The sequence below is a fragment of the Tamandua tetradactyla genome, chromosome 9 (genome assembly GCF_023851605.1).
Source record: "Tamandua tetradactyla isolate mTamTet1 chromosome 9, mTamTet1.pri, whole genome shotgun sequence".
NCBI classification, from domain to species: Eukaryota; Metazoa; Chordata; class Mammalia; order Pilosa; family Myrmecophagidae; genus Tamandua; species Tamandua tetradactyla.
Window position 1 is genome coordinate 907,434 of NC_135335.1, and position 22,567 is coordinate 930,000.

The following is a 22,567-nucleotide window of genomic DNA, read 5'->3' on the forward strand; positions in this document are numbered from 1 at the left end:
GGGGAGTGCGGGGTCCCACCGGGGGTGGGCAAGGGCCCTGCAGCCAGGATGTGCCTCTGGTCGCCCGCTCCCCCTGCCCTGGGCCGGCGCATGGCGGGAGGGGGAGGTTGGATCTGGGCGTGTGCTGGAATTGGGGTAATTGGGGCTGCATCCTGTGGAACCTAAATGTACCCAGGGAGCAATAAAAAGATAACTCTCAGATAACCTGAATCAATATTTCCCCACGGCGACTGAGGGAGCCCGAGCCCCCACAGCTGTTTTCTGGATAATCCGGCCAAGGCCCCACCCAGCCCCGCCTCCGAGCTCCGCCCCTGACGGCCCGGGGTCATATAAGGCCAGGACCCCTGCCCTGGGTCGCTCTCCCAAGCTGCCTGGCCGAGCACCATGGGGCTGTCCCTTGTGCGGCTGGTGGCTGTCTGGCTGGCCCTGACCTCGGCCAGGGGAGCGGAGCTGCAGACAGGTGAGCGGGTGCGGGGGGCAGCCAGGCCAGGGTGGCCGCTGCTGGGGCCGGGAGCCAGGGTCCCTGGACAGCTCGGGCTGGGACTGTCCCCAGCCTGGGAGGCCTCCGCGGTCCCCACTGTGCTGACTCTCAAGGTGGGAGAGGGGAGGGCAGAAGGGGGGCTGGCGGGCTCTCCTGCTCCAGTGTGAGGGAATGCGGGCAGGCTACCAGGCTGCGAGCAGGGGTGGCGGGAGGAGGGGGTGTCTGGGCAGCAACTGAGGGCATCCAGGAGAGGCCTGCCCACCCCACCAGGCCCTGGGCGACAACATGGCACGGTGCCCACCGGAGGCACAGGGCAGAGGGGGGCACGAGGGCGTGGCAGCTGGGCACGTCCTCCAGGGTCCCGGAGCCCCGGTGGGGGCCAGCCAGGGTCTGCAGCATCCCTCCTGCAGGGAAGGCCCAGGCAGGACGATGGTGCCTCCCCCCTGGGGCTCTGCCCGAGAACCCCCGGCTTCCGGTGTCGCCTCCGGGCTTGGGAAGCTCGGGTGGCTGCAGGTGGGGGCTGGGGCCTTGGGGTCCCGGCACCGGCTGCCGGGTTGCTCACCCCACCACCCCGCCCCAAAAGGCAGGAGCCACGACCACGGCCACAGCGTCTGCAGCACGTGGGGCGACTTCCACTTCAAGACCTTCGATGGGGACGTGTACCGCTTCCCTGGCCTCTGTGACTACAACTTCGCCTCCGACTGCCGTGCCACCTACAAGGAGTTTGCCGTGCATGTGAAGCGCGGGCCCGGCGGCCCCCACCTGCAGTACATCCTGCTCACCATCAAAGACGACACCGTCTACCTGACGCGCCAGCTGGCGGTGCTCAACGGGGCCATGTAAGTGGGCGCTGTCCCCACGGCCTCCGGGCACAGTGTGGGGGCTGGTTCAGGCCGCGCAGTCACTCAACAAACACTGACTGAGCTCCTGCCAGGGCTGGGCCTGGGGCTGACGCCTGGGGGTCCTCGGCAGCCCTTCCTCCAGAGCCGTGTGACAGAGGCAGCCTGGCCCGGGGCGGCAGGGAGCCTGTGCAGGGCGGAGCGCCCTCAGCATTGTTGCCCTGGCTAGAGTTACAATGTGGGGTGCCCGGAGAGGCCCCGCTATTGTTCCCGCCATTGTCTGGGAGCCTCGGAGCCCGCGAGCAATCCCGCCCTTCTGGTTTCTCACCTGCAGGGTTTGCCTTTTCCCTGCCGAGAGTGCACAGGGCAGAGGGGCAGCCTCAGGAGGCCCCCCAGGGGCACTGGGGCGGGCAGGGGATGGACAGGCCCCGCCCTGGGCAGAGGCCCTGAGCAGAGGGCCAGGGAGAGTGGGCGGCCTGGCCGGGACAGAGGCTGAGGCGGGGAGAGGGTTTGGGGGCAGGTCCACTCTCCAGGTGGACGGGGCTCCAGCCCCTGCCTGTGTCCCTCCAAGGGGCGGTGGAAATCCCCTGTGGCCCCAGGGCATGCACCTGGCCAAGAGGGGCGGGACCCTCACCCCTTCCCACCTGCGCGGGGGCACACACCTGGGGCGCAGGGCAGGCAGGGGCTGTGGCCCGGGTGGGGGATGTCAGGTGACGCCCATGTCCCCCCAGAGTCAGCACCCCGCACTACAGCCCTGGGCTCCTCATCGAGAGGAGCGACGCATACATCAAGGTCTACTCCCGCGCCGGCCTCTCCCTCATGTGGAACCACGAGGACTCTCTCATGGTGGGTGCAGCCCCCCGCCCGCACACGGCACGCGGGGCCCCTGAGCAGTGGGTGCGGAGGGAGGGAGGCCAGTGTCCAGCCATAGTACCCGGCCTGGGCCCTGCCTCCTGGGTTGGCACCAAGCTTCTCTGTGTGTCATGCAAACTCGCACCACGGGGTGCCCTCCCCAGCACCCGGCCCTTCCCGCGGATGTCCCGGGAGCGCTGGGCTCCATCCACCCCATTCAACACATCGCATTAGGCTCAGGCCTGCGCCCCGCTGCTGCGGCACTGGGGCGCTACCCCGCGCCCCGCTCTGGGCCACCTTGCGCTGGGCCAGGAGCCCCGGCTGCATCCACGTCGCGGCCAAACAGGCCCCAGGCCTGGGCAGGGAGGCTGTCCAGCCGGCCACCCGTTTGCCATGAGGCTTACACACGCACACGCATGCACACACATGCACACAAACCCTGACAAATATGGGGGTGCTCTTGACCCCGTGACTGCCCACCCACCTGCCTGTAACCCACCCACCTGTGACCCACTCACCTGCCCGTGCCGCTCACCTGCTCACTCTTCCCCCGACAGCTGGAGCTGCACAGTAAGTTCCGGAACCATACGTGTGGCCTGTGCGGAGACTACAACGGCCTGCAGTCCTACTCAGAATTCCTCTCGGAAGGTGAGGGCAGGCGGCAGGGCCTCGGGGCGCGGGGGTGGGGGCCGTCCCGGGCGCCCCTGACCGCCGTGCCCCCCTAGGCGTGCTCTTCAGCCCCCTCGAGTTCGGAAACATGCAGAAGATCAACAAGCCCGAGGTGGTCTGCGAGGACCCCGAGGACGTGCCGGCACCCGCGGGCTGTTCGGAGCATGTGAGTCCAGGGAGACCCAAGCCCGGGAGCCCCGCCCAGGACGCAGCTGCAGCCGGCCGCTCCCACCCCTGTCCGCCTCTCCCTCCCGCAGCGCGCTGAGTGTGAGCGGCTGCTGACCGCCGCGGCCTTTGAGGACTGCCGGGACCTGGTGCCGCTGGAGCCCTACGTGCGCGCCTGCCTGGAGGACCGCTGCCGGTGCGTGGGGAACGCCACCTGCGTCTGCAGTACCGTCGCCGAGTTCTCCCGCCAGTGCTCCCACGCCGGCGGCCGGCCGGGCAACTGGAGGACCCCCTCGTTCTGCCGTGAGCGCCTTGCCCCAGCTGGGCTCGGGAGGCGGGGCCGGTTCCCAGGGCGCGCCAGACCCCCTGCCTCCGGGACCCCCGGGACCCCTGGGCCTCGCGTGCCCCCACTTCCCCACCCCTGCCGTCGGGACCCCCGGGCTCGCCCGCCCCCCTGCCGCCCCGGGAGCCCATGGAGCTGAGCCCTGAGGCCACTTGGGCCCAGGGCCTCTGGAGGCGCCTTGCCCACAGGCCCGCCCTGTCGGTTGTAGCCAAGAGCTGCCCCGGGAACATGGTCTACCTGGAGAGTGCCTCGCCCTGCATGGACACCTGTTCACACCTGGAGGTCAGCAGCCTCTGCGAGGAGCACCACATGGACGGCTGCTTCTGCCCCGAAGGTGCGGGGGTAGGGGGGGCTGCCTGGGCCAAGGGGCTGTGAGCTGCAGGAGGGCACGTGCGGCCCGAGGGTGGCAGCAGCGAAGGGGACGGGCAGAGGGCGGGGGCAGACATGCGGAGGGCTGGACCCCCGTGGCGGCCAGGGTGATGCCCCCTGCCCTCGCTGCCCCAGGCACGGTGTACGACGACGTGGCGGGGGCCGGCTGTGTCCCCGTGCACCAGTGCCACTGCAAGCTGCACGGGCGCCTCTACGCCCCTGGGCGGCAGGTCACCAATGACTGCGAGCAGTGGTGAGTGGGGTTCCCGGGCTCAGGGCCGGGCAGGTGTGCGGGGCAGCCGCTGACCGCCCCGTGCCTGCTGCCCACAGCGTCTGCAGGTCCGGCCGCTGGGTGTGCACAGAGCTGCCGTGCCCCGGGACCTGTGGCCTGGAGGGCGGCTCCCACATCACCACCTTCGACGGGAAGAAGTACACCTTCCACGGGGACTGCTATTACGTCCTGGCCAAGGTGCGTGGGGCCGTGGCCGCCCTCTACCCCGGGAATCGAGACGCGGGGTCCCGGGGCAGGGCCCCGCCTTCTGACACGGCCATGCCTGCCCCCCACCTCTCCAGAGCGACCACAACGACTCCTACGCCCTGCTGGGCGAGATGGCCCCCTGCGGCTCCACTGACAAGCAGACCTGCCTCAAGACGGTGGTGCTGCTGCTGGACCAGAAAAAGAACGTGGGTGCCCCCTCTTCCCGGGCACGTGTACCCCTTCCCCAGGCCCCTCTCCGCCCCCCTCCCTGGGCTCCCCACACCCCTTCCCCAGGCCCTCCCCACCCCCGGGCACCCGCACCCCTTCCCTGGGCTCCCTGCACCCCTTCCCCAGCTCCCTCCCCACCCCACCCCCATCCCGGCTCCCCCTTCCTCTCCGAGCTCCCTCACTGCTCCGGGCCCTTTGGCCCTCCTGCAGGTGGTGGCCTTCAAGTCGGACGGCAGCGTGCTCCTCAACGACCTGGCCGTGAACCTGCCCCACGTGACAGGTGAGCGCACAGGGGGCCATGGGGGGCCGGGGGGCAGGAGGCTCGGGTCCGCTGGAGCCTGAAGGTGGGCGCGTCAGCCCCCCAGTGTGAGGCCCTCACCGAGGCTGGGACCGGGAGGGCAGAGAGGAGCCCCGTGCCCCTCCCCCTGCCCCTCACCACGCCCCCTCACTGCCCTCGCCCCGCCCCTGCCCCGCCCCACCCCCGCCACGCCCCCGCCCCTCACCGCCCCCCCCCCCCCGCCCGTGCCCCCCAGCGACCTTCTCCATCCTGCGGGCCTCCTCCTACCACCTGGTCGTGAACACGGCCTTTGGCCTCAAGCTGCAAGTCCAGCTGGCCCCGGTCATGCAGCTCTTCACGACGCTGGACCAGGCCGCCCAGGGCCGCGTGCAGGGTGAGTGGCCCCCGCCCGGCTCGACCCCGCCCGGCTCGGCCCCGGAGAAGGCGGCCAGCCCGCTCCAATCCTGCCCTGGCACCCTCAGGCCTCTGCGGGAATTTCAATGGCCAGGAAGGGGACGACTTCAGGACGGCTGGAGGGCTGGTGGAGGCCACGGGCGCCGGCTTCGCCAACACCTGGAAGGCCCAGGCGAGCTGTGCCGACAAGCTCGACTGGCTGGACGACCCTTGCTCCCTCAACATTGAGAGTGGTGAGGCCCGGGCGCGCGGCGCGCAGGTGGTGCCAGGACGTAGGGCAGAGGACGGCTGAGTGCTGGGGGGCCTCGTCTTGGGGCTGGAGCACCCCCCTAGCCCCGGGAGGGTCCGACCTCTTGGGGTCAAGAGGGGAGGTGGTAGGCTCCCCTGCTTTAAAACGGGCACCCCCACACCTTCCTCAGCCCGCCTGCCTGGAGGCTCGATGTAGGCGGACCCTGGGCTCACCCCTACTGGGCTGGTGCCCTGGCAGCAGGACTCGGGGGGGCTCGGGAAGGCAGTGCCCCTGCTGAGGCCCTGACCCCTGACCCCCCAGCCAACTACGCTGAGCACTGGTGCTCCCTGCTGAAGAAGGCGGAGACCCCCTTTGGCAGGTGCCACTCGGCCGTGGACCCCACTGAGTACTACAAGGTATGGTGGACAGCTCACATGCCTCCCCCCAGCTCAGGCGCTGCCCAGGGGGCCAGTAGGCAAGGGCCCACTGCCTGAAGATGGCCGCGTGCCCCGCATGGGGTGTGCACACGTGTGTTCTGTAGCGTGTCTGTGTGTACACGTGTGTGTCTGTGCATGTCTGAACCCAAGCGCCTGCAACACGGGGTATGTGCCTGCCCCTGGCCACCTGTGTGTGCAAGGTGTCACTGTGCGTGCACCTGAGCATCTATGCACCTGCGCATATGGGGTGTTTGTGCGTGTCTGCACCTGTGCACCTGAGACCTGCACATACGGGGTGTCTGTGCGTGTCTGCACCTGTGTACCTGCACACCTGCACACCTGTACAGCACTGCACCTGTGTCCCCGTGTACACGGGTTTTCCACGTGTGCTTACACCTGTGTACCTGTGCACATGGAGTATTTGTAAGGGACTGCGCCTGTATCTTTCCACTAACGCTGCACCATCTGTCCGTTGTCCAGAGGTGCAAATACGACACCTGCAACTGCCAGAACAACGAGGACTGCTTGTGCGCAGCGCTCTCCTCCTATGCCCGCGCCTGTGCTGCCAAGGGCGTCATGCTCTGGGGGTGGCGGGAGCGTGTCTGCAGTGAGTACACGGCCCCTGGGGGCCCTTGGGGGCTGGGAGGGGGTCCTGAGGTCCTGGGAGTCTTGGGGTCCCCAGCGAGCTGACCTTGGCTGGCCTCGAGTGTCCCAGGGAGACAGGGTACACAGCTCCCCCACCAGGAAGTGGGGGGGCACCCTCGCTGCTCACGGGTTGGGGTGGAAAAGGCTGCGGGGCTGCCTGGGCACCCATCTGGCCGTCACACCCGCCCTGCCCCGCAGACAAGGACGTGAACGCCTGCCCCAGCTCCCAGATCTTCCTCTACAACCTGACCGCCTGCCAGCAGACCTGCCGCTCGCTGGCCGAGCCCGGCAAGCACTGTCTGAAGGGCTTTGCGCCCGTGGACGGCTGCGGCTGCCCTGACCACACCTTCCTGGACGAGAAGGGGCGCTGCGTGCCTCTGGCCAAGTGCTCCTGCTACCACCGCGGCCTCTACTTGGAGGCGGGTGACGTGGTCCTGAGGCAGGAGGAGCGCTGGTGGGTGGCCCCAGCCGGGGACCTGGGGTGGGGGGCAGGGGCCGAGGCCTGCCCCACCCTTGCTGCCGCGGGGACCCTGCAGGGTGAGGTCCGAGAGGAGGCAGGGGGCGGCCAGGACCTGGCCTGTGCCTGGGCCCCTGGGACACGGCGGAGGTGTCTGGCCCCAGGTGGTCACTTCCCACTCCCCTCCCCCTCGCAGTGTGTGCCGGAACGGGCGGCTGCACTGCCTACAGGTCAAGCTGATCGGCCAGAGTAAGTGGCCCCACCCTTGCCCCCGCCCTGCCCTCCCCCTCCCCCATGCTGGCTTGAGCTCAGGGGTCCCCTCCATCCTGCAGGCTGCAGACACCCCAAGATCCTGGTCGACTGCAACAACCTGACGGCCCTGGCCACCAAAACCCTGCGACCAGCCAGCTGCCAGACGCTGGCTGCTGGCTCTGTGCGTGCCGGGGCTTAGCGGCCGGGCGGAGGGCTCGGGGGCTGGCAGGGGTCTCGAGGGCTGGGCAGGGGTATAGGGGGCTGGGCAGGGGCTCGGGGGTGGCTGAAGGGGCTGTGACAGGGTGGCAGCCTCTGGCCAGTGGCCCCTCTTGGGGGTTGGGGGACTCGAGCAGGCTCCTGTGGGTGGCCCACCCTGAGGCTCTGATGCCGAGTCCAGTGAACAGGCAGTCTTGTTGGGGTCCCCTGAATCCCTGGGAGGGATACCGTGACCAGCCGAGTCCAGGGGTCAGTTTGGGGGTCTCTGCTAAGCAGCCCTACCCCCTCCCTGCCCCATGTTGGGCTCAAAGGGAGGGGCCCCTGGGGAGGGAGGCCAGGGGTCTGGGTGAGGAGGTGGCAAGGGAAGGGCTGCTTCCGGGGAGGGGCTGTGGCCTCACCCCTTGCCCCCCTGAACCCCACCCCCGCCCGCCCTCCAGTACCAGACGGAGTGCATCAGCGGCTGCGTGTGCCCCGAGGGGCTGCTGGACGACGGCCGTGGCGGCTGTGTGCTGCAGGACAACTGTCCCTGCGTCCACAACAAGGACCTCTTCTCCCCTGGGGCCAAGATCAAGGTCGACTGCAACACCTGGTAGGGGAGACGGGTGCGGGCAGGTGGGCCCCACGTCTAAGCGGAGGAGGGTCCCGGTCCCCAGACTCTTCAGACCCTGAGGCCCTTGTGCCCTGGCCTCCCCCAGCACCTGCCAGCGGGGACACTGGAAGTGTACCGAGTTGTTGTGCCATGGCACCTGTGCCATCTACGGGAGCGGCCACTACGTTACCTTCGACGGCAAGTTCTACGACTTCGACGGGCACTGCTCCTATGTGGTCGCCCAGGTGAGCCTGTGGGGGCCGCCCAGGTGAGGCTGCAGCACCTGGGAGGCTGGGTCTGCTGCTGCCTCCGGCTCTGCTCGCCCTGCCCCGGGTGCAGTCCCCAGCCGAGCTGTGGGGTGGCTGTGCACCTTCCCCTTTGCGGCCTCCCGGGGTGCCCGGTGGGGGTGGGGGCCCTGGGGTGGGCAGGCGCGCTAGGGGAAAGGAGGTTTAGGAGTGGCTCAGCAGGGCAAGGCCAGGCAGCTGCCCACAGGGCGGGTCAAATCCCCCAGACCTCTCTTGCGGCAGGGGTATAGCCAGAGGAGGCTGAAGCTTGGCAGGCGGGAGGTGGCCGAGCAGGGTCTCTGGCTGCTGGGTGGCTGTTGGGAGCTCAGCTGGCCAAGGTGGGTGCCCCAGGGCCTCTGGCCAGCTCGTGTTCACGGCCTGTGGCTTCCCAGGACTACTGTGGCAAGAACTCGCCGGGTTCCTTCAGCATCGTCACCGAGAACGTCCCCTGTGGCACCACCGGTGTGACCTGCTCCAAGGCCATCAAGATCTTCCTGGGGGTGAGTGGGAGGCCTCCCCGGGCGCGGGGGCTCTTGGGACCTTGCCTCTGGCTGATGACCGCCTGCCCCCTGTGCACAGAGGACAGAGCTGAAGCTGGAGGACAAGCAGCGGGTGGTGATCCAGCGAGCCCCAGGCCGCCCGGTGTCCTACACCACGCGGGAGGTGGGCCAGTACCTGGTGGTGGAGGTCAACATCGGCATCATTGTCATCTGGGACAAAAAGACCACCGTCCTCATCAAACTGGCGCCCCGATACAAGGTGCCCCCCACTGCCCGCAGACCCTGTGCCCCAGCCCCTGGGCACCCACCCCTCCCTCCTGGAGACATGCGGTCTGTCGATCCCCTACCGGCCCCACCCCCACCTCCAGCTGCTCCCCCTACCGGCCCCGCCCCCACCAGCTCCTCCCCTACCGGCCCCGCCCCCGCCTCCAGCTGCTCCCCCTACCGGCCCCGCCCCCACCAGCTCCTCCCTTACCGGCCCCGTCCCCGCCTCCAGCTGCTCCCCTGCCTCCGCAGCCCTGGCCCCACCTCCGCCTCCAGGCTCCGCCCCCACGCGGCCCCCTCACTCTGTCCCGGGCGCCCCTCTGTCCCACAGAACAAGGTGTGCGGCCTGTGCGGGAACTTCGATAAGCGCGCCAACAACGACTTCACTACGCGGGACCACATGGTGGTGGAGAACGAGCTGGACTTCGGGAACAGCTGGAAGGAGGCTTCCACGTGCCCCGACGTGACCGTCACCCCCCAGCCGTGCAGCGCCAACCCGCACCGCCGCTCCTGGGCCCAGAAGCAGTGCAGCCTGCTCAAGAGCCGGATCTTCAGCGTCTGCCACAGCAAGGTGGGTCTGGGGCCGGCGGGGACCGGGCGGCTGCGGGGAGCCTGAGGGGTGACTCCTGGCGGAGTCCAGCCTCTGCCACCCTGTGGGTCTCATGATTGGGGGGAGGAGGGACACGGCCCCCAACAGCCCTCAGCCCCCAGCAGCCAGTGGGGGCAGGTGTTAGCCGGTGTGGGGGTTTTCTACAGGTGAGGCCCCGAGGCCCCCTGCAGGGCCTGGGGGGGCTGGGGCAGGGATCACCAGGGGCGTCTCCCGCAGGTGGACCCCAAACCTTTCTACGAAGCCTGCGTCCACGACTCCTGCTCCTGCGACTCGGGCGGAGACTGCGACTGCTTCTGCTCGGCCGTGGCCTCCTACGCCCAGGAGTGCACCCGGGAGCACGCCTGCGTCTACTGGAGGGGCCCCGACCTGTGCCGTGAGTGTGGGGACCCCTGGGCCGGGTCTGTGCCCCACCCACGGGCGTGGTGGGCAAGGCCCCGGGTGTCGCCGCCTGACCCGTGCCCCCACCCCCAGCCATGTTCTGCGACTACTACAACCCGCCCCACGAGTGCGAGTGGCATTACGAGCCCTGTGGGAACCGCAGCTTTGAGACGTGCCGGACAGTCAACGGCATCCACTCCAACATCTCCGTGGCCTACCTGGAGGGTGAGCGGGCGCGGCCAGGGTGCTGCAGGGGCCGGGCAGGGGCACAAGGGGGCGAGCTAGCGAGCCGGCGGACGGCTGGGGGCGCTGGAAGAGCGTGCGGGAAGACAGAGGGGCCGTGTACAAACAGGGCAGGGGTGGAATCGGGGGCGGAAGCTTGGCAGGAGCTGCTGGCCTCTGTGCCACCTGCCCACCGGGCGGAGAGCCCCAGGCCCCGCCTTGCCCGTCCCTGCTGCTCCCAGAGGAAGGTCCTGAGGGCAAGGGCATGTCAGGGGGTGCTGGCCCCAGGTGTCCAGTGGCCAGGGTTGCTCTGCGGTGGTCTGAGTCTGTGCCCTGCGCCCACCAGGTTGCTACCCCCGGTGCCCTGCGGGCAGGGCCATCTACGACGAGGACCTGAAGATGTGTGTCACCAGGGACCAGTGTGGCTGCTACATCGACGATGAGCGCTACCTGCCCGGGTCACCAGTGCCCTCCACGGATGTGTGCCACTCCTGGTACCGAGCCGCACCCTGGGGCCTGGGAGGCCAGTCCAGAGACAGCACGCACATGCACACACACTCACACAGGGGCACACATGTGTACACACACATTTGCGTGAGCACACAGTCACACAGATGTTCACTCACTGTCACACGTGCACGCACCCACACACAGGCACACATGTGCACACACACATTTGCATGAGCACGCAGTCACACAGATGCTCACTCACCATCACACGTGCACACACACAGGTGTGTGAACACATGCACCTGCACCAACCCCCATCCATGCACACACAAGACACGCGCACACACTTACTTGATGTGGTGTGCACAGAGCTGCACACACAGGGGAAGTCACACACGTCTCCGATACAGGCTCACACTCAGTCCCACATACACACACGTGGGAGGGCGTGGCAAGTCCCCCTCCGCCCGCGTGGGGACAGGCCTCCTGTCTGCTTGGCTTGGCCATGTTTCCCTTTGTCTGTGCCTCCCGAAACCCGAGGGGTGGTCCTGGGGAAGGGCTCTGGCGTGGCACCTCGGGGCTGGGGGCTGCTTAGGCATGGGGGCGGATGTCCGTCACCTGCAGCACAGCCCTTGCTTTGCAGCCTGTGTACCAGCTCCTCCAAGGTGATCTGCAAGCCCGATGAAGGTGTGCTGCTCTCTGCTGCTGGCCCGGGGGTCTGGCCAGGGCCCCACTGGGAGGGATGTGGGGTGGCCCCTGCCTGGACTCAGGGGCCGGCTCCGGGTGGGGGCTTCTCCCGGGCTCTGATCATCAGCCACTCCATGGGGGTCACGGAACACAGGGCCCATGCCTTATGGTGTATTTCTGTCTCCCTTCATGGGGGCTCCAGCTTCCAGGTCCTTCGAGGGCAGGGCTCTGGGGCGAGTCCCGTGGCACCTCTCGCAGCCCTGGGCCAGGCCAGGGGTACCTGAGGGTCTGCACGTGCCCCTGCTGTGTTCACGCGGCATCCCCCACCCCAGGGAAGGTCGTCAACCGGACCGAGGACGGCGTTTTCTGCTACTGGGAAATCTGTGGCCCCGACGGGACGGTGGAGAAGCACTTCAACATCTGCGTGTCCACTTTGCCCCCCACGACGCCCCAGACGACCACCTCCACCACGACGCTCACCACCTCCACCATGACCCCCACCACCTCCACCATGACCCCCACTACCTCCACCACGATCTCCGCCTCCACCCCGCCCCTCCCCACAGGTACGGCCCCCAGGCTCAGGTGCCACAAGGGATGGGGCCGGGGGGACTTTCCCAAAACCTACACGAAACGATGCCTGAGAGTTAGAGAAGTCAGAGGCATGTCTTTAAATGTCTCTGGGTTGGCCCAGGTTGGTCTTAGCTCCCACTTAGCGGGTCACCAGAGGTGCGACAGACACAGGCAAAGTAAATGTTTGCAACTTAAAAGTAAAAGAACGATTTTGTGGTCTTGAAAGGAGAGCCTCTTTAATCTGCTCCCTTCATTGTAGCTTCATCTCCAACAGCTACAAGGAAACCCCAGGTCGGAGGCTTTATCACAACAGGGCAAACAGGGACAGTCTCGCAAACTGGCCACATGCAGCTTCCGTGGCGCAGACGTGGCGGGGCCAGGCGTCTTCTCTGAGACTTTATCTGTGTTGCCAAATCTGGGGTCAGTTTTGGGTGGCAAATTGCCGGTCAGGACCCTGAGCCTTGCAGCCTGCGTCCTGGCTGGTGCAGGTGGCCCTTTGGTTATTTATTTTTTAGCACCAGGATTTGAGCCTAGCTAGGAACACCATCTGGGCTGGAGCCCTGAGCTTGGGCTGGGCCTGGGGGCCCTTGGTTTCTGAGACTTGGTCGTGGAGATGGGGGTCAGCGGGACGGCCAGCCCTAAATTGGTCAGTTCTGCAGTTTGGTCCTCCAGCAGTGTCGGGGCAGTCGTGGTGGTCAGTGTGTGCTCTGAGTCCCAGTGGCTGCCCCAGGTGCCCCCCTCAGTGGAAATGAGTGGGTCAGGGTTTTGCTTCCCCAGGGCCATGCTGCTTCTTGTCCGACTGGATCAACCAGAACCACCCTGATGGCAGCGAAGATAGCGGTGACCGGGAGACCTTTGACAGTGTCTGTGAGGCCCCCAAAGGCATCGAGTGCCGGTCAGCTGTGGCGCCCCACCTCAGCTGGGAGGAGCTGGGCCAGAACGTGAAATGTGACGTCACGAATGGCTTTGTTTGCAAAAACGTAGACCAGTTTGGAAACGGACCATTTGCACTCTGCTATGACTATGAGATACGTGTCAATTGTTGCCTGCCAATGGACATGTGTCCCCTGTCCACTCCTGCAACAACCACCCCTACCACTCCAACAACAACCACCCCTGTCCCGCCAACCACCACTCCCACCCCTTCGACAACCACCACCCCTATCCCTCCAACAACCACTCCTACCCCTTCAACAGCGACTCCTTCCTCTCCACTAACTTCAACCACAACAAGCTCCACTACGTGTGTGCCTTCCTGTGAATGGACTGGCTGGAATGATACTGGAAAACCTGACTCTAGCAAACCAGAGAGTGGAGACATTGAGTCCATTAAGAACATCTGTATGGATGGCTGGGTCACCAATATTTGGTGCAGAGCCACGATGTATCCCGATGTGCCAATCAGTGACCTTGGTCAGAATGTGGTATGTAACATCTCTGTTGGGCTGGTGTGCAGAAACCAAGACCAGAAGCCAGGAAAAATCCCGATGCCCGTCTGCCTTAACTATGAAATCAACGTTTACTGCTGTCGATGTATTTCCCCCACCACACCTCTGACCTCGAGCCAGACATCTGGATTTACTACTCACACCCCAACTGGCACCAGCTTCAGTACGCCAGGTACCACCTTCAACACATCCACCTCTGCACCTCCTTCCACAACTGTTCCCACCACCAGCACCAAGACCCCAACTCCCACCACTGTCACCACCACAGAGACTCCAACTCCCATCACTACCACCACCACAGAAACCCCAACTCCTATCTCCACCACCACAGGCACCTCAACCTTGACTCCCACCTCTACCACCACCACCACTGAGACCCCAACTCCCACCACTACCACCACGACAGGGACCCCAACTCCCATCTCCACAACCACAGGGACCCCAACTCCTACCACTACCACCACCACAGAAACCCCAACTCCCATCTCCACCACCACAGGCACCTCAACCACAACCCCCACCTCCACCACCACCACCGAGACCACCACTCTGACCCCCACCACTACCACCACAGAAACCACAACACCCTTCTCCACCACCACAGGCACCTCAACCACAACCCCCACCTCCACCACCACCACCGAGACCCCAACTCCCATCTCCACAACCACAGGCACCCCAACTCCCACCACTACCACCACCACAGAAACCCCAACTCCCACCACTACCACCACCACAGAAACCACAACACCCTTCTCCAGCACCACGGGCACCTCAATCACGACCCCCACCTCCACCACCACCACCGAGACCCCAACTCCCACCACTACCACCACCACAGAAACCCCAACTCCCATCTCCACCACCACAGGGACCCCAACTCCCATCTCCACCACAGGCACCTCAACCAAGACCCCCACCTCCACCACCACCACAGAGACCCCAACTCCTACCACCACCACAGAAACCCCAACTCCCATCTCCACCACCACAGGCACCTCAACCACAACCCCCACCTCCACCACCACCACCGAGACCACCACTCTGACCCCCACCACTACCACCACAGAAACCACAACACCCTTCTCCACCACCACAGGCACCTCAACCACGACCCCCACCTCCACCACCACCACCGAGACCCCAACTCCCACCACTACCACCACCACAGAAATGACAACTCCCATCTCCACCACCACAGGCACCTCAACCTTGACTCCCACCTCTACCACCACCACTGAGACCCCAACTCCCACCACTACCACCACCACCGAGACCCCAACTCCCATCTCCACAACCACAGGCACCCCAACTCCCACCACTACCACCACCACAGAAACTCCAACTCCCACCACTACCACCACGACAGGGACCCCAACTCCCATCTCCACCACCACAGGCACCTCAACCTTGACTCCCACCTCCACCACCACCACTGAGACCCCAACTCCCACCACTACCACCACTACAGAAACCCCAACTCCCATCTCCACCACCACAGGCACCTCAACCACAACCCCCACCTCCACCACCACCACCGAGACCACCACTCTGACCCCCACCACGACCACCACAAAAACCACAACACCCTTCTCCACCACCACAGGCACCTCAACCACGACCCCCACCTCCACCACCACCACCGAGACCCCAACTCCCACCACTACCACCACCACAGAAACCCCAACTCCCATCTCCACCACCACAGGCACCTCAACCTTGACTCCCACCTCTACCACCACCACTGAGACCCCAACTCCCACCACTACCACCACCACCGAGACCCCAACTCCCATCTCCACAACCACAGGCACCCCAACTCCCACCACTACCACCACCACAGAAACCCCAACTCCCACCACTACCACCACGACAGGGACCCCAACTCCCATCTCCACCACCACAGGCACCTCAACCTTGACTCCCACCTCCACCACCACCACTGAGACCCCAACTCCCACCACTACCACCACTACAGAAACCCCAACTCCCATCTCCACCACCACAGGCACCTCAACCACAACCCCCACCTCCACCACCACCACCGAGACCACCACTCTGACCCCCACCACTACCACCACAGAAACCACAACACCCTTCTCCACCACCACAGGCACCTCAACCACGACCCCCACCTCCACCACCACCACCGAGACCCCAACTCCCACCACTACCACCACCACAGAAACCCCAACTCCCATCTCCACCACCACAGGCACCTCAACCTTGACTCCCACTTCTACCACCACCACTGAGACCCCAACTCCCACCACTACCACCACCACAGAAACCCCAACTCCCATCTCCACCACCACAGGCACCTCAACCTTGACTCCCACTTCTACCACCACCACTGAGACCCCAACTCCCACCACTACCACCACAACAGGGACCCCAACTCCCATCTCCACAACCACAGGCACCCCAACTCCCACCACTACCACCACCACAGAAACCCCAACTCCCACCACTACCACCACGACAGGGACCCCAACTCCCATCTCCACCACCACAGGCACCTCAACCTTGACTCCCACCTCTACCACCACCACTGAGACCCCAACTCCCACCACTACCACCACCACAGAAACCCCAACTCCCACCACTACCACCACGACAGGGACCCCAACTCCCATCTCCACAACCACAGGGACCCCAACTCCTACCACTACCACCACTACAGAAACCCCAACTCCCATCTCCACCACCACAGGCACCTCAACCACAACCCCCACCTCCACCACCACCACCGAGACCCCAACTCCCACCACTACCACCACCACCGAGACCCCAACTCCTATCTCCACCACCACAGGCACCTCAACCACAACCCCCACCTCCACCACCACCACAGAAACCCCAACTCCCACCACTACCACCACCACGGAAACCCCAACTCCCATCTCCACAACCACAGGCACCCCAACTCCCACCACTACCACCACCACAGAAACCCCAACTCCCACCACTACCACCACGACAGGGACCCCAACTCCCATCTCCACCACCACAGGCACCTCAACCTTGACTCCCACCTCTACCACCACCACTGAGACCCCAACTCCCACCACTACCACCACCACGGAAACCCCAACTCCCATCTCCACCACCACAGGGACCCCAACTCCCACCACCACCACCACCACCACCACCGAGACCCCAACTCCCATCTCTACCACCACAGGGACCCCAACTCCCATCTCCACCACCACAGGCACCTCAACCACGACCCCCACCTCCACCACCACCACCGAGACCCCAACTCCCACCACTACCACCACCACAGAAACCCCAACTCCTACCACTACCACCACCACAGAAACCCCAACTCCCACCACTACCACCACCACGGAAACCCCAACTCCCATCTCCACCACCACGGGCACCTCAACCACGACCCCCACCTCCGCCACCACCACCGAGACCCCAACTCCCACCACTACCACCACCACAGGGACCCCAACTCCCATCTCCACCACCACAGGGACCCCAACTCCCACCACTACTACCACCACCACAGAAACCACAACACCCTTCTCCAGCACCACGGGCACCTCAATCACGACCCCCACCTCCACCACCACCACCGAGACCCCAACTCCCACCACTACCACCACCACAGAAACCCCAACTCCCATCTCCACCACCACAGGGACCCCAACTCCCATCTCCACCACCACAGGGACCCCAACTCCTACCACCACCACAGAAACCCCAACTCCCATCTCCACCACCACAGGCACCTCAACCTTGACTCCCACCTCTACCACCACCACTGAGACCCCAACTCCCACCACTACCACCACCACAGAAACCCCAACTCCCATCTCCACCACCACAGGCACCTCAACCACAACCCCCACCTCCACCACCACCACCGAGACCACCACTCTGACCCCCACCACTACCACCACAGAAACCACAACACCGTTCTCCACCACCACAGGCACCTCAACCACGACCCCCACCTCCACCACCACCACCGAGACCCCAACTCCCACCACTACCACCACCACAGGGACCCCAACTCCCATCTCCACCACCACAGGGACCCCAACTCCCATCTCCACCACCACAGGCACCTCAACCAAGACCCCCACCTCCACCACCACCACCGAGACCCCAACTCCCACCACTACTACCACCACAGGGACCCCAACTCCCATCTCCACAACCACAGGGACCCCAACTCCCACCACTACCACCACCACAGAAACCCCAACTCCCACCACTACCACCACAGGGACCCCAACTCCCATCTCCACTACCACAGGGACCCCAACTCCCATCTCCACAACCACAGGGACCCCAACTCCCATCTCCACTACCACAGGGACCCCAACTCCCATCTCCACAACCACAGGGACCCCAACTCCCATCTCTACTACCACAGGGACCCCAACTCCCACCACTACTACCACCACAGGGACCCCCAGCACAGTTCCTACCATGACTACTACCACAGAAACCCCACCTCCTACCATCACCACTGCCACAGGGACCCCAACCATGTCCCCCACCTCCACCACCACTGCTGAGACCCCAACTCCCATTGTCACGAGCACGGAAACTGCCACTTCTCCAAGCAGTCCATCAGCGCCTCCTCCTCTAACCAAATCAACCACTGCCTGGACCCCCACCCCACTCACCCCCGAGAGTCCCATCACGTCATCCGTGACTGGGCCAAACACCAGCAAAACCACGTCCTCTCCTCCACCTGGTTCCACGCCCTCATCTCCTGGCAGCAGCACGGCCTCCCCGCCTACAGGTAAGTGGAGCAAGGGGCACAGCCCCTGCGGGTGTGTGGTGCCTGCTCTTTCTCTTTGCCTCCTGTGGGGTCGGGGCTTTTGCTGTTAGGATGGATCCTGCACCCTGGGCCTTCTCCTCTGAGCCGGAGCCCTGCCCCAGGGGGTCTCCAGGCTGGCTCCACGTGCCTCTGTCCCCTGCTGAGCCTGGCCCTTCAGGGCTGTAGGGAGCTGCAGACTGTGCACGTGGGCGGGACCTACAGTCAAAGACCCCTCATGTGGCCCCACGGAAAACCTGTGCTCAGGGTCCAGCCTCCTTTGCCCCTAGTGCCGTCAGCCCCTGCGCTGTGATGTGGCCATGGGGGCACAGCCTGTCCTGACGGGAGCTACTGAGGCCGTGTGGGGCCAGCGGCCTGGAAGTAGGCAGGCAGAACCCTTCCCCCAGGTTCCCTGGGTACTGCCCTGTGCGCAGGGCTGGTGCCCCCTCCTTGGGGCCTCTCGGGCGGTCGGGCATGTCGGCATTGCTCTCGAGCGAGTCAGGTGGACCAACTGTCCCTCTCCACTCAATTCCTCTTCAGGGAGCACCCCCGGCAGCCCTACCACGCCCACGCCCACATGGCCAACCCCCACGGGGAGCCCCATCAGCACTCCCAGCCTCGGAACCAGCGTGACCATCAACACCTCCACCCAGATCACCTGCTGCATTGTGAACAACACCTACTACGCCCCAGGTAACCGCGCGCTCGGTCCCCACACGCAGGTGCACGGGGTGGGCTCCTGTGGGCGTGGGGCGGCGCCCCAAAGCTCAGCACCTGCCGGCCTCGGGCCGGGCGGGAGTGGAGGTGGGCACCCCCGGGCGCCCAAAGCAGGGCACCGTGGTCCTTCCTCCGGGTGGAGACCTGTGTGAGGCCCGGGACCCCCTGCAGGCGAGCTCGTGTACAACCGCACGCACGGGGGCATCTGCTACTACGTGAACTGCTCCATCAACTGCACACTGGAGTTCTTTAACTGGTCCTGCCCGGCCACGCCCACCCCAACACCCACGTCCACGCCGTCCACGCCCATATCCATGCCGTCCACTCCATCCACGCCGTCCACTCCATCCACGCCGTCCACTCCATCCACGCCGTCCACTCCATCCACGCCGTCCACACCCACGTCCACGTCAGCCACGCCGTCCACAACCACTGGATGCCTAGACCTTGTCCCCCCCAGAAAGGTCAGTGGCCGCGATGGGTTTCGTCCCCTCGCCCCCGAATGCACCACTGAGTCTCCCAGAGGCCCCAGGATGCCAGGGCAGCTCAGCTCCGGGACGGGCCCCTCAGCCTCCAGCCTCCCGGGACCACCCTCCGTGCCAGCTGGGAGCCGTCTTTGAGCCCCACCCTCCCGCCCATCTGTCCGTCTGCAGGAGAACGAAGTGTGGTGGCTGTGCAACTGCACCCAGGCCATCTGCAAGCACGGGAACACGGTGGAGATTGTGCAGGTGGAGTGCAAGCCTCCGCCCATGCCCACCTGCAGCAACCAGCTCGCGCCTGTGCAGGTGCCAGACCCCGACGGCTGCTGCTGGCACTGGGAGTGCGACTGTGAGTGTGGCTGGTGCCCAGGGCCCTCCCCTCCCCTCACGCATGGGGTGCTTCCAGCTTAAGGGTGGAGCTGGGCTCGGATTCCAGGCCTGCTGACCCCAAGCTGCTGGGGGCTGCTGGGGGCTGCTGGAGAGAGGCAGGTGTGGGGTCCTCCGCTGGCCCTGGGCAGCCCCCACCCACCTCAGCCGGGCTGGGGCTTTGCCTTTGGCCCATGGGCACCCTTGGCACCACGGGACCCCCTGCTCATGAGGCTCCCCCGCAGGTTACTGCACGGGCTGGGGGGACCCGCACTTCCGTACCTTCGACGGCCTGTACTACAGCTACCAGGGCAACTGCACGTACGTGCTGGTGGAGGAGGTCAGGCCCACAGTGGACGGCTTCGGGGTCTACATCGACAACTACTACTGCGACATCCACGACCAGGTGTCCTGCCCCCGCACTGTCATTGTGCGGCACGAGACGCAGGAAGTGCTGATCAAAACCGTGCAGATGGCGCCCATGAAGATGCAGGTGCCATGGGGCGCTGGGCAGGCGGCGGGAGGTTCTGCCTGTGGACTCTCCAGTGCTGGCCCCGACCCCCTCTCTCCTGGGAAGGGGTCTGCGGGGCCAGCGTCCCCTTGCCCCTCGCCCAGGATGGGGGCCAGGGTGGGCTGCCTTCAAGGGGGCTGGGACACACCAGAGAAGTCTCCCCACTTCCCCTTGCCAAGCAGCCTGGGGCCCCAAAGACCCCCGGGGGGCTCTGGGATTGGGACAAGGGTCTGCCCAGAACAGAGAAAGGAAGCAGGGAAGGGAGGCAGAGGAGAGCGCCACCCCCACCTGCCCAGGTGTGACAGCAGGTGGGGTGGGGATGCAGGTGCCCACTGAGGCTGTAGCTGGACCCTTCCTAGTCTGACCCGCAGGGCTGCCTGCCCCAGGGGCCCTGCATGGATGGGGGTGCCCCCCCGAGCTGCCCCCCTAGTCCGACCCACAGGGCTGCCTGCCCCAGGGGCCCTGCGCCGACGGGGGTGCCCCCCGAGCTGCCCCCCTGATGTGGGGCTGGGGCTGCCCCCCCTGAGCTCCCCCCCCCCTGACGCGGGGCTGGGGCTGCAGGTGCAGGTCAACAAGCAGGTGGTGGCGCTGCCCTACGAGAAGTACGGGCTGCAGGTGCGCGAGGCTGGCATCAACTACGTCGTCAGCATCCCCGAGCTGGGTGCCCTCATCTCCTACAACGGCCTCTCCTTCTCCGTCCGGCTGCCCTTCAGCCGCTTCGGCCACAACACCAAGGGCCAGTGCGGTGAGCGGGGCGGGGCGGGGCGTCTGCCCGTCTGTCTGTCCGGCCGGGGCCCCCGGGGCGCGGGCTCAGCACGGCCTCTCGCGGACAGGCACCTGCACCAACAGCACCGCCGACGACTGCGTGCTGCCCAGCGGGAAGGTTGTGGCCGACTGCCGGGCGGCCGCCGACAGCTGGGTGGTCAACGACCCCTCCAAGCCACACTGCACCCACGGCGGTCTCACCACCCAGCCCCCGCCCGTGCCCACCCCGGCGATCACTCCCCCAGCCTGCACCCCGTCTCCCCTCTGCGAGCTCATCAAGACCAGGTCAGCTGCGCCCGGGCCACCCCGCTCCCCTGGGACCCACGGCCGCATCGGTCGGAGGAGCAGGCGCCTTCCCGGGGCCTTTCCTCCTTGCCAGGGCCCGCTGGCGTGAGGCAGGGGCAGGGAGCCCCTGGCCCAGGGCAGAGCTGGTGTGCCGGGCGGATTCGGGGGGCAGGCCTGGGCTTCAGAGGGGCTCCCCCAGGCCGTGCTGGGGTGTGGGAGCCCAGCCCCTGAGGCTGGGTCATCATGCAGGGCTGCCAGAGGGGCACTTGCGTGGCCTGGCAGCTTGGGCGTGAGCTCCAGTCTTTGGGGCACCCTTGCCCCACTGTGGCTGCGTCTCTGGGCGTGGGCTGCTGCTGTAGTCCCCGCAAGTGTCCGCATGTCGGTACTGGGGAGGGGGCGGGCTGGGCGGAGGTTCTGGTCCTTGGGAGTGAGGGTCACAGGCACTGCTTCCCTCGCCCCTCCCTCCCCCCCTCCCTCGCCCCTCCCTGTGCCATGCTGCAGCCTGATTGCATCCCCTCCCCATGCAGCCTGTTTGCCCGGTGCCATGGCTTCGTGTCCCCCGACCATTACTACGAGGCCTGCGTGTTCGACAGCTGCTGGGTGCCCGGCAAGGGCCTGGAGTGCGCCAGCCTGCAGACTTACGCGGCTCTCTGTGCCCAGGAGGGGGCATGCATCGACTGGCGGGGCCACACGCACGGGGCCTGCCGTAAGGGCTGGCGGGGTCTGGGGTCTGCAGGCCACTGCGTTCCCCGAAGTCAGAGCAGGGAGGGCAAGGAACAGGCCCCAGGGTGGGGAAAGGGCCGGCCAGAGGGGAAGGAGCACTGTGGGCATCATGGGGTCCCCTCTGCTGGCTGGGGAGGACAGTCGCCTGTGAGAGGACCACTGGTCCCACTTCTCCCCTGGGCCCCGGGTCCTCCCTGGTGCCCTCTGACCCCTGCCTCCCCCCACAGCGGTCAAGTGCCCATCCCACAGGCAGTACCAGGCCTGCGGCCCCGCCCAGGAGCCCTCCTGCCTGGCCAGGTGAGGTGCTGGCGGCCGTGCCGGGTCACCCCTGTGGCGCTGGCCAGAGACGCTATCCGGGGTCACTGTCCAGGGTCACTGTCTGGGGTCACTGTCTTGGGATCACTGTCTGGGAGACACTGTCCAGGGGACACTGTCCCGGGGTCACTGTCCAGGGTCACTGTCTGGGGTCACTGTCCTGGGATCACTGTCCAGGGGACACTGTACTGGGGTCACTGTCTGGGAGACACTGTCCAGGTGACACTGTCCGGGGTCACTGGGTGACACTGTCCGGGGGTCACTGTC

The 22,567-nt window shown here is 66.0% G+C and overlaps 1 protein-coding gene across 2 annotated transcripts in view; it reads left to right on the forward strand.

Moving 5' to 3' along the window:
* Nucleotides 1-369: 369 nt before the first annotated feature.
* The window catches only part of MUC2 (mucin 2, oligomeric mucus/gel-forming), a 27,401-nt gene continuing 5,203 nt past the window's right edge, over nucleotides 370-22,567 (forward strand). Inside the window, exons 1-38 of one of the 2 annotated variants that reach the window (XM_077115325.1) lie at nucleotides 370-460; nucleotides 1,065-1,320; nucleotides 2,052-2,166; nucleotides 2,730-2,820; nucleotides 2,898-3,007; nucleotides 3,099-3,309; nucleotides 3,558-3,683; nucleotides 3,854-3,971; nucleotides 4,049-4,187; nucleotides 4,292-4,402; nucleotides 4,635-4,704; nucleotides 4,958-5,095; nucleotides 5,184-5,348; nucleotides 5,666-5,760; nucleotides 6,262-6,388; nucleotides 6,625-6,880; nucleotides 7,080-7,132; nucleotides 7,216-7,316; nucleotides 7,789-7,940; nucleotides 8,047-8,185; nucleotides 8,617-8,724; nucleotides 8,804-8,983; nucleotides 9,320-9,559; nucleotides 9,815-9,971; nucleotides 10,070-10,201; nucleotides 10,545-10,692; nucleotides 11,292-11,335; nucleotides 11,668-11,901; nucleotides 12,686-13,982; nucleotides 14,148-18,124; nucleotides 18,680-18,832; nucleotides 19,028-19,320; nucleotides 19,510-19,684; nucleotides 19,947-20,194; nucleotides 20,774-20,957; nucleotides 21,046-21,262; nucleotides 21,790-21,968; nucleotides 22,213-22,282. In XM_077115325.1, coding sequence (XP_076971440.1) covers nucleotides 385-460; nucleotides 1,065-1,320; nucleotides 2,052-2,166; nucleotides 2,730-2,820; nucleotides 2,898-3,007; nucleotides 3,099-3,309; nucleotides 3,558-3,683; nucleotides 3,854-3,971; nucleotides 4,049-4,187; nucleotides 4,292-4,402; nucleotides 4,635-4,704; nucleotides 4,958-5,095; nucleotides 5,184-5,348; nucleotides 5,666-5,760; nucleotides 6,262-6,388; nucleotides 6,625-6,880; nucleotides 7,080-7,132; nucleotides 7,216-7,316; nucleotides 7,789-7,940; nucleotides 8,047-8,185; nucleotides 8,617-8,724; nucleotides 8,804-8,983; nucleotides 9,320-9,559; nucleotides 9,815-9,971; nucleotides 10,070-10,201; nucleotides 10,545-10,692; nucleotides 11,292-11,335; nucleotides 11,668-11,901; nucleotides 12,686-13,982; nucleotides 14,148-18,124; nucleotides 18,680-18,832; nucleotides 19,028-19,320; nucleotides 19,510-19,684; nucleotides 19,947-20,194; nucleotides 20,774-20,957; nucleotides 21,046-21,262; nucleotides 21,790-21,968; nucleotides 22,213-22,282 — 10,685 coding nt within the window. In that variant the 5' untranslated portion in view covers nucleotides 370-384. Of the gene's footprint in view, nucleotides 461-1,064; nucleotides 1,321-2,051; nucleotides 2,167-2,729; nucleotides 2,821-2,897; nucleotides 3,008-3,098; nucleotides 3,310-3,557; nucleotides 3,684-3,853; nucleotides 3,972-4,048; nucleotides 4,188-4,291; nucleotides 4,403-4,634; nucleotides 4,705-4,957; nucleotides 5,096-5,183; nucleotides 5,349-5,665; nucleotides 5,761-6,261; nucleotides 6,389-6,624; nucleotides 6,881-7,079; nucleotides 7,133-7,215; nucleotides 7,317-7,788; nucleotides 7,941-8,046; nucleotides 8,186-8,616; nucleotides 8,725-8,803; nucleotides 8,984-9,319; nucleotides 9,560-9,814; nucleotides 9,972-10,069; nucleotides 10,202-10,544; nucleotides 10,693-11,291; nucleotides 11,336-11,667; nucleotides 11,902-12,685; nucleotides 18,125-18,679; nucleotides 18,833-19,027; nucleotides 19,321-19,509; nucleotides 19,685-19,946; nucleotides 20,195-20,773; nucleotides 20,958-21,045; nucleotides 21,263-21,789; nucleotides 21,969-22,212; nucleotides 22,283-22,567 lie in introns of both variants that reach the window. The other variant, XM_077115324.1, reaches the window with a different exon arrangement.